Source organism: Pseudonaja textilis, chromosome 4, assembly GCF_049901715.1.
Source record: "Pseudonaja textilis isolate UNSWEBS1 chromosome 4, rPseTex1.2, whole genome shotgun sequence".
Taxonomy (NCBI): Eukaryota; Metazoa; Chordata; class Lepidosauria; order Squamata; family Elapidae; genus Pseudonaja; species Pseudonaja textilis.
In genome coordinates, this window is record NC_141993.1 from 64,524,766 (window position 1) to 64,535,666 (window position 10,901).

Below are 10,901 nucleotides of genomic sequence, written 5' to 3' on the forward strand. Positions count from 1 at the left end.
CTGTATGTACTGTTAAAACTCTCATGTAGGTTCCATTGTTTGTAACCTTCAATTGGGCAAAATGGTGCATCATAGGGTAACAGTGAATTTCCAGTCCCACTTACACCACGAGACTTTGATGTCCATCTTTCTGCATACTTCCTTCTGCTCCTGCAATCCTTCCACTCAGTTCCCAACACAATATTTTATTCCAGTCTTTCCACACTTCTCACTATAATTCTGACTCTGGCTGTCTGTGTCAAACTCATTTCAGCTCTTCCTTGAACCTTCTTCTCTCCAGGTAGCAAACCAAAGTCTGGTCGTGGCCTATCCCTCCTGTCAGTTCATTCAGCCTCCAAAGATCTTAACTAGCAGGTGGCTACAACTAAGTACTTTTAACTTTGACAACACACTTCTAGTGATCATGTTGTCACCAGTCTAACTAGCACTCATCCCGTCTGGCTTCAGCTCCGCTATCAGTTAGATTTCTTCATTGTTTCCCCATTGTTTTTTCTCACCATGTACATGTATACATCCGGACTAGACCATGTTATTTCTCTGTGTCATATAATACATGTGGCTACATGCATAATTTTGCATTCATTCATTAATTCATTCTGCCATGGTTATGTAGTGTATATTGGAGGACCTTTTGAGAACTGTATGCAATGAGATTTCATTTTAATGTATGCCGATCAATATACATTCAAAGTGACAATAAAGTTTATTCTATTCTATTCTATTCTATTCTATTCTATTCTATTCTATCCTATCCTATCCTATCCTATCCTATCCTATCCTATCCTATTCCATTCCATTCCATTCTCATCACTAATTTCTGAGAACCATGTTTTAGTCAGGAAATGTGTTTAAAGAGTGGTAGTAATTGGAGTGATATAGTTAATGATATTGACTATAATTATCAAAATAGGCCCACTCTTTTGGTTAAAAAATACAGTCTAAATTCCTGTACTAAAATTTGTGATGAATTTCTGTACAATACGGTGTGGTCTGTTTTTATATTTGTCATTTCATTTTATTTTGTTCTCTCAATACAGTCGCACCTCATGTATATTTTGTTGAATATCTAAAAATAATACTGGAAAATTCAGGGTAACTTTAGTGTTCCTTACCAGTTACATATACTGTCTATTGCAGATATACTTTGAATGTACTATCAGACCTTGGAGAAGCGGGGAAAGTAAATGATGAAACTATCATTAAATGGGTGAATCAAACTCTTGCAAACGCAAATAAGACAACTTCAATATCTAGCTTCAAGGTAATAAACTTTCAAATAAATGGAATATTATATTAATTACATAGAGAAAATCTGGGTGGGAATCAATTTATAGCAGAAATTCAACACTTCATAAAAATGCTTAAAATATTATATTTTAAAAATGTAAAAACATTAGATTTTGGATAACAATATGGGCATATATATTACTATCTTTGTCATGGAACATAATTGTATCTATTTTTCTGAGAACTAGATAAAAAATAATTTGAAGAAAGCAGGATTATACATAATGATTAAAAACAGGAAGAACCTTCTATCAAAGAATGAAAATTTGTACCTATGTTGCAATTGTTGTATCATACTCAAATACAGTATAGAGGCAGTTTATTCATCATAAAAGTATTAAAAGTACACAAAAGTGTTCTTCAGAGAAACACATTTTGATCATCATATTTTTTTGAGATCAACGACTTTGTAAAAATATCTGTAAACCTTTATTTACCAACCAAATGTTTTACAGATCTTTGAGTTTTCTATATTTTCAACAATATTCTCTTTTCTCATGTAACTGAAGAAATGTTACTTCAGTTTAATTTTTATTTCCATCCACACATTAAATTTTTCTACACCTTCAATCAGCCTTAAACAAGTATTCTATAGTGCATACTGATCACGGTATTCTAAAGTGCATACTGATCACGGCAACATCAGAAATACTGTAAAAAGTAGCTTTATGACCAGTTAGCTAAAATGTTTTTCTGAAATCTAGTTTCTGAAACTTTGCCAGTTTTTATTTTAACAATGGAGTACAAGGAATACACTTAAGAAAAATGGGGACAGCAAAGTTACAACAGGCTAATAGGATCTACAATTAGAACTAAAATTATCTATCCAATCAGTGCATTAAGAAACATCAACTTAGCAGCTGAAAGGGAATAGTAGAATGTTGCTTTCAGATAACAGTGTTCACGGTAGAACTTAAAAAGGATGAGCCAATCTTGAAACCATAGCTTTAATCTCCTGTGTAAGAAAAGCATGGTGAAACTCTTAAAGCACAGACCTAATTAATAATTCTAGGGCACCTCCTGCTGATAACTTGATGTCATGGATAAGAATGCTCATCCTCTTGAGCTGTTAAAAGGATACTGAGTATAGCAGTACCACTTGCTATTTTAAGACAGAAAAAGTACATCTTAGAATCCCAAGAACAAGATGGGACCCAGGGACCATCTCAAAACCATAGATTGGAGAAAGAAGCAGAGTACTATGCACATTTATAAGCATGTAAAAGAAAATAGTAATGGGGCAGCCTTTTTTATGTAATACTAATATCTTCCTATTTGCATATGTAATAACAGTACTTAGAACATATGTTATTCTAAGGTTGGAAGGATATTGGAGGTCTTCTAATCCAATCCCCCATTCCAGCAAAAGATCCTATAACATGGATATACTTGGTTTAACCAAATTGCATTCTGAGTAGCAGAACCACTACTTGTAGATCTCCACAGATATTGTGGACTGACTTCAATAACACTTTCATGTTTTTATATGTTTCATGAATGCAGCATAGCCAACAGAAACTGAAGTGTGTACATTGCCATTGTTTAAAAATAGATTTCTATAAAATGGTACATGGTAGGTTAATTACAAGTTGCTTTTGTGATTAGGACAAAACCTATAAGATTACACTCAAAAGGGAACAAAATCTTTGAGGTCCAATAAAACATGTTGAGGACCTTTTGTTTGATCTATCATGGACAATTACTGGATAAAAGTATATGACAAGCCAAATTAAAGGTATGATGACTGAAAATAATTCATTATTGATAACTAACAATACTTTAATGTGTTTTGTTTCAGGACCAATCTATAAGCACTAGTTTGCCAATATTAGATTTAATAGATGCTATTGCACCAAAAGCAGTCCGCCCGGAAATGGTCAAGAGAGAAGATCTAACACCAGCAGACAAGCTAAATAATGCTAAGTAAGTCCTTGCAGCATATTTCAGAAGACTATCCTGTGGAATGAAAACAACAAACAATCCTTTAAATTGCCATAGTTTATAGAAGTACGGCATTTTAAAGAGTAATGTTTTAGTGTGGATTAAAGCTGCCTTTCTTAAGTTTCAAATGGGAGGAATATACAAATCATTCTAAATCTTCCAACTGTTATGATTATTGATGTCATAATAGTGATAGTAATTAAATTTATTATGCTTGCCCACTCTAAAAGGATATAGGCTGCTTACAACATAATAAAATGTGTTAAAACATGTTAACAAATTATATTAATAAAACAGTTAAAAACATGACAACAATACAATATGTCCCAGTCAAAAAACAGATCTGTCAAACTAAAGTACAACAGAGGCTCCACAAACAAATTAAATCCAAGGCTGAGAATATTTCCTATGTACATTAAATCTGGGAAATATATAACATCCTACTTCTTCAATGAATAGTCCTCACTGGAAAAATATTTGCATTAGACATAATGATGCAATATTCTTTACTTCTACAAAGAATAGAATCCCATTCAATGGACTACATGTAGAATGACATTAGATTTTGTCATAAATAATATTTAATGGGTAGATTTAAAATTAATCTCATCCATGTTTGAATCCTTATAATTGTAATGAGTCACATCAAAGATATTCTAATCTAATCTATCTGTAATGAGTCACATTTAGTGTAGACTGAGATCTACACTGATCTCAGTCCACCAAAACAGTAATATATTTTTGCAGATTTATGTGGAAGCCTGAAAAATAAATATGCATCCTTTAGCATTCTTCATAAGAGGACTGAAACTTTTTAAAAATCATTTGAAGCATTTATAGCCTTAATCTACAATATGTGCTAATTGAGTTTATTTGTGTCAGAAGCATCACAATTAAACTAAGGCATACTATATGACATAAAATTTAAAATATAAAAAGTTAAAAAATAAAAATTGAGGTAACCTAGGTGTATTACTTATGGTTAGTATATTAATCACATCAAGCTCTAATTTCCCTTTTTCAGAAATTCAATTGAAAAAACAAAATTGCTTTCCTGAATTAATGTCTAGAATCTAAAATAATTTATACCATGATGGTTAAATGTACACTCAATCCAAATAACACTGAATTCATAAAGTTGTTACTAGGTAGATAGTTTTGGAAATATATTTTATGAATGTGGTTGTACTCTTTCTAAAATACTATGTCTGTAATTGGGAACACTTCTGAATTATAATGGCCTGATAGGAAGTTTTTCAAATCCCTTGAACCAATACCTGAGCTATAGCTCTTATTGGAATATACAACCCTTACTATTATCTCCCTTATGCTATCCTTGAAAGCTGTCTAAACGACAACCGAATATCTACACAGCCTTCTTTCTCAAATATATTTTCAGCATTTATATAAGCTGAAGAGTGGATTGTAGGGTCTGGTACCTTTTACTGTCATTTTGTATAACAAATTCCCAGGCTATTTTCAAAGGCAATTTCAATGAAAATTCTTTGATATTCCTTGTTGTGAGAAATCAGTATGGTCTTACCATCCTTTATAAAACAACAAAGTGTTCATTTTGTTAATATTTTTTAAATGTTAGGAATCAGTGTATATCCCCCACATTTTTCTACTTTATTCTGAATTGGTTTGGGTTTTACTATATTATTTAACTATATGGTTTATATCCCATATTTCTACCAATAGCATTCAAGGCAACTAAATAATAAAAAAGGCATTTTAAATCTTATTAAAACAGTTAAAATCTCTGTTACAAGAAGTCAGACAAAAAGAACTAACTGGAATTCAGATAACAGATAATCAGAGTTGGAAGGGACCTTATAGGTCATCTAGTCCAATCCCCCGCCCAAGTGGGAGACCCTACACCATTTCTGACACATGGCAGTCCAATCTCTTCTTGAAAGTCTCAACTGATGGCGCTCCCACAACTTCCGAGGGCAAGCTGTTCCATTGGTTGATTGTTTTCACTGTCAGAAAGTTTCTCCTTATTTCCAGATTAAATCTCTCCTTGTTCAGTTTCCATCCGTTGTTCCTTGTCTGGCCTACAGGCGCTTTAGAAAAATAGCTTGACCCCTTCCTCTCTGTGGCAGCCCCTCAAATATTGGAAGACTGTTATCATGTCTCCCCTGGTCCTTCTCTTCATTAGACTAGCCATGCCCAGTTCCTGTAACAGTTCTTCATATGTTTTAGTCTCCAGTCCCCTAATCATCCTGGTGGCTCTTCTCTGTACTTTTTCTAGAGTCTCAACATCTTTTTTATAATGTGGTGAACAAAACTGGATGCAGTACTCTAGATGTGGTCTTACTAAGGCTTTATAGAGTGGTATTAGTACCTCACTTGATCTCAATTGTATCCCTCTGTTAATGCATTAGGATTGCATTAGTTTTTTTGGCTGCTGCTGCATACTGCTGGCTCATATTTAGCTGGTTGTCCACTAAGACTCCAAGATCTCTCTCACAGTTACTGCTATTGAGCCTAGTTTCACACAGTCTGTGTGTGTACTTTTGGTTTTTCTTGCCTAGGTGTAGGACTTTACTTTTCTCTACATTGAATTTCATTTTGTTAGATACAGCCCAGTATTCTAGTCTGTCAAGATCCATCTGGATCTTGAGCCTATCTTCTTGGGTGTTAGCTATTCCTGCCAGCTTAGTATCATCTGCAAATTTGGTAAGTTCCCTTCTATTCCCTCATCTAAGTTGTTAATGAAGATATTGAAGAGTACTGGGCCTTAGACAGATTCTTGTGGCACCCCACTGCTTACTTCCCTCCATGTAGACTTAGACCCATTAAGGACTACTCATTGAGTATGGTTTGCCAGCCAGTTGCAAGTCCATCTAGTGGTGGTGCTATCTATTCCACTTTTTTCTAGCTTTCTAAGAAGTAGGTTTAAAACAACGCATATTTATGACGGTAAATTATTTGTAGTTTGGTGGAAAGAATATATGGCAGCTATATTGTTCATAGCTCTTTTGAAAAGTTAGTCCTGAGAGTTGGGGAACTATTTGGAATGGGATATATCATGTAGGATTGCAAGAGATTGTGACTGGAGAAAAGAGTGAAGAGAAATTATTGTCTCATTAGCAAAGACAGAAGTTACTAAGGAATCATCATTGGGTACACTTCCAATGCAAATAATGCTAAACAAATATTTTTCCCCCTTTTCTTACCAAGGTATGCTATTTCGATCGCTCGGAAAATTGGTGCTTGTATATATGCCTTACCAGATGACTTGGTAGAAGTGAAGCCAAAAATGGTCATGACAGTATTTGCATGTTTAATGGGAAGAGGATTAAACAAAATAAAATAAAGAATGGTTTCTTTTCTTTTTCTGCCATGATAAACGCATTGAATGCCTCATTGTTTACAGACTAATGTAAAGCAGATAGTTTATATATATAAATGTGGAAAAGTAAAGATAGATTATTTAAAATGATTTCTTTTTTAGTTATCACTTGAAATGTGTATTACATCAGTATGTGAGCTAACTCTGTTAACATGATGCAATAATTGTAATTAACATTACTATGCTCAGCAGCTTTTTTAACCTGTATATGATTTTTCTCAGTGCAAAGATTCCCAAGAGTGTAAAGTGCTATTTTAGGAAATACTATGAAGTCAAAACTTTTGATTGATGAGATAAATTTCAGTTGTTGCTAACAAACTTCTCTTGCTATGGTTATAAAATAGTCAATGTTTTCAATAAAAGAGAATATATGTAGCTCTTTGTAGATGTTTCATTAACTGACTAGGTAACATCATTAGCACTATTAAGTGTGGACTTTGCTCACTATTTGTGTACAGCGTCAGTATATATCCTGCCAAGTGTTTTCTCCTTGGTAGTTCCTGGATATCCTTATCAGCAGAGGTAATAATAACAAATTAGAAACCCAAATCTATCAAAAACAATCCACACTAACCAAGTGCTCCATTACCAAAATAATAACCTAATCTCCCACACTAGTTGCTGTGTAAGAAGAGTACAAATACTGCAGCAATCAAAATATCAGGAAAAGGAACATATAAGCTATGAAAATAACTCTACACACATCAAAAATAACTCAGAAAAAACTAATACTCTATAATACACTATAATAGTACTTCTCAACCTTGCTAACTTGATATGTCCACAAGATATGTGGACTTCAATTCCCAGTTTTTTCCAGGGAATTCAGGGAATTGAAGGCCACCCATATTCAAACTGCCAAGGTTGAAAAACGTTACTCTGTAACAATCACATAGGATCATCACACAGCATGCAAACCAACTAAACCCCTCCAAAGCATCTAAAGTAAACCAAAAAAACAGGCGTCTACAACACGTAGTATAAGGACAATAACAACCACGATGTAAGAGAGAGAGAGAGCAGATCTTATAAACACCAACCTAGCAATTAGAAGACACAATGAAACTCCTTAACTTCACAATACATGGACAGACTCAGCTATAGTTGCAACTTAGAAGTGGGGTAACCTAGACAAAACTAAATTCAAAAACACTAGAAAATTGCTGTGAGCTTGGTAGTCAGACAAATCAGCTATCACAGAGAAATCATATTTATACACCATTGAAAAGAGAGAATAAAAAGCTAAGGAAACAAAAAGATCAGAAAACATCCTTCCAGCAGCTGATATCAAGATAAACCGGGATTAACACCATATAAACAATGAAGCAGAAAACAATACCCTAATCAAGGAACTTCCTAAAAGAAAACCACACCAACTAATGGCAAAGCAAGCTACTATATAAAACAGGGAACAAAGTTCACACTCACTTCCATTGCTGATGTTACATAGTCAGGTAAAGAAAGTTTGTCTACAAGCAAATAATCAAATGGCACCAAATACTCCACAGACAATTAAAGCTGTAATAAATCTTGTATTTCAACTATGATTGAAAAAAAATGCTCCCTTACCAAAGCAGTTTTTTTAACTGCTTTTTAGCTTGCTGATGTAAATTATAGTTAATCATTATGTGATTATCTATTCTTTAGACTGCTTGTTGGAAAACTACTTCATGGAGAGATGGTACAAACTGTAAATAAATCTTAAGCACTGATGAGGTTGGTGTGGGTAGAATCAGTAAAATTTGCACCGGACAGAGAAAAAATACTCTGTTTCAATCTCAAATTCCATTAGCATGGTCATGAAATGAGACATTTATAATGGCTCCAGAGTAGTAGCTTTTGTTAATTAAATTGTACACTGTTTTATATTTCAATTTCTCTGAAAAAGAAATTATAGAGAGTATGACAGTATGTTAGCTATTTTTATGAAGCAATCAGAGATGTGACAAAGTGAAGATATTTTGATATAGAAAAGGAATTTTGGTGTATTTTCATAGCTGTGCTTATATGCCTCCATTACTATTAGGATACCCATTATACATTAGATGCAGGATTGTACTACTAATCAACTAATTAAATATTGGGAATTAAAATGTTTTTTTTTAATTTGTTACACTGATAGTTAAAATGTATTACTTGTGCTGTTGAACTTACAAATTCCATTTCGGAGATTTTTCTGTAGAAATGTATCATCTGTATAACAACCGGACATTTTATAAAAAATTACAAAAAAATATAAAAATCAAACTGTTAGGGTTTGCCTGTAGAATAAAACTAATTAAAACATATTTAATGATAGCAACAAATAAATGGTATTTATAGTGTATTACTTGCAGTGTTTGTGTTTGTGTGTGAGTGAATAGAAATACAATTTTTAATAGAACACTAAATTAAAAATCAATAAAAGAAATAGCAAGTCTATTTTTGTACAAGTCATAAATGCAAGCCAATTGTCAAGCACCCAAACTACAACGTGAACATGGGTATGGTGGCCAAACATCTTACAATGGCTTTATCAACTGTAAAACATCATTCTCTTATAATTTCAGACAGTTGTTTATCACCTGGTCATAAATTGAGGTCAACTTGTATTAAGCAGTAGGAGGTACTGCAACCAGTTTTATCTTTATTAGGATTCTTCAAGTGTAGGTATCCTTCATACTAGAGGAAAATGTTTGAAGGGTTTATATGCCTATTACTCGCCAATAGCTATTATAAAATCTAAAGCTATATAAGGTCACATATACCCCCACCATAAGGATCAAAATTCAAAACTTCCATTGAGAAAAGCTAGTTGCCAACCTAATTCACAGAGTGAAAATCATCTGCACTAGTATCTGCAAGTTGTTCTAAACCTGGAGGAACACACTTATATCACACTGGCCAATATAAACATATGCTGCTGGTTTATATCTGGACCTAATTTACAGTGCTGGTTTTAGAAAGCTCTGTGATCTGGAATCTGGTGATCTGGAAGAACACCCTCTCCTATGTGTGCCTAATGAGGCCCTTCTCTAGGTCCATTCACCAGTATTTCTCAGCTTTGGATCTTGAAGACTTTCCCCAAAGAAGCTAATCTTCTTAAATGTAATTTTGGAATTTCTACCAAAGAAAGGAGCACAGAGAGGGAGAGAAATGGCTAAACTTTATTCAATGATCACTGGGTGCCTGTTTTGCAAGAAATGGGGAACTTGAATAATACAAAGATGTTTATACATTTTGGGATTGAAGGGCAAAAAAATCTAAATGAGGTGAGTTGCTGACACATTTTGAGTAAATGCGACAAAAGTTTAAACCAGGGGTCTTCAAACTTGACAGCTTTAAGACTTGTGGACTTCAATTCCCAGAATTCCTCCTCCAGACATGTTAGCTCAGGATTTCTGAGAGTTGGAATCCACAAGTTTTAAACTTGCCAAGTTTGAAGACCCTTGGTTTAAACAAAGAAAAATGTATTTTCTATTGTAAAGCAAAGCTGCTAAGCCTTCCATTGTTAACAAGATAGAATATTGAGACAAGCTTCTAGGCTCTATTGAGATGGAATATCTGTGGATTCCTAGATGATACGATTAAAAGGTTATTGGAAGCAGAAACATAGCCATGTTTGAGTTATATATGATCATGGGGCTGATCTAGTTTACATATGCAAATAGGGTAGGTTAAGGGAAATGGGGAAATATTTTGCAACAAGAAAGATGTGTGTGTGGCAGAAACGGGAGGCAAAGAAAAAAATTGTGGAGAGGTGGAGAATTTGCAGCTTTATTATTTTTAATTTTTCTAACACAATTGTCCCCTTTTCCTGCTTTCTACTAGTAACTATTTCTTTATGAATGGCCAAAAATCTTGCACAAAAGCCTGGTACAGAAGGAGCAGAAATAGTGGTTACAAATTAACGAAAGAAGCAGAAGAGTAGGGAAACGCCAATTTAAAACAAGGCCTTTTAGGCAAAATTTTTCTATTTATTCTAACCAACGTTCAAACCAATTAATGAAAGATTTGAAGTCCAGGATGGCATTGTGGAAAAGAAAAAATTACCTGTTGGATTGGGAGTGATGTAAACAAGCAAGAAGGAAACAACAAGAAGGAAAAAACAACAAAACATTAGTTCAAGGGTGTGCACACTTATGCAGCCATGTTATTGTACATTTTTATTATTTCATTCCAAAAGATTTCAGTTCATTTTTCAATTGAATTTACAGCTTATATGTTAGAGATGGAAAAAAATCTGAAATGATTTATCTTGGTCTGATTTTTATCAATAGCAATAGCATTTAGACTTATACAACACCATAATGCTTTACAACATTCTCTGGGCAGT

General features: G+C 33.7%; 1 protein-coding gene across 6 annotated transcripts in view; it reads left to right on the forward strand.

Moving 5' to 3' along the window:
* The window catches only part of PLS1 (plastin 1), a 51,703-nt gene extending 42,791 nt beyond the window's left edge, over window positions 1-8,912 (forward strand). For all 6 annotated transcript variants that reach the window (XM_026701567.2, XM_087933289.1, XM_026701568.2 and 3 more), the window contains 3 exons: window positions 1,138-1,261; window positions 3,086-3,210; window positions 6,415-8,912. In XM_026701567.2, coding sequence (XP_026557352.1) covers window positions 1,138-1,261; window positions 3,086-3,210; window positions 6,415-6,550 — 385 coding nt within the window. In that variant the 3' untranslated portion in view covers window positions 6,551-8,912. The remainder of the gene's footprint in view (window positions 1-1,137; window positions 1,262-3,085; window positions 3,211-6,414) is intronic.
* Window positions 8,913-10,901: the final 1,989 nt, after the last annotated feature.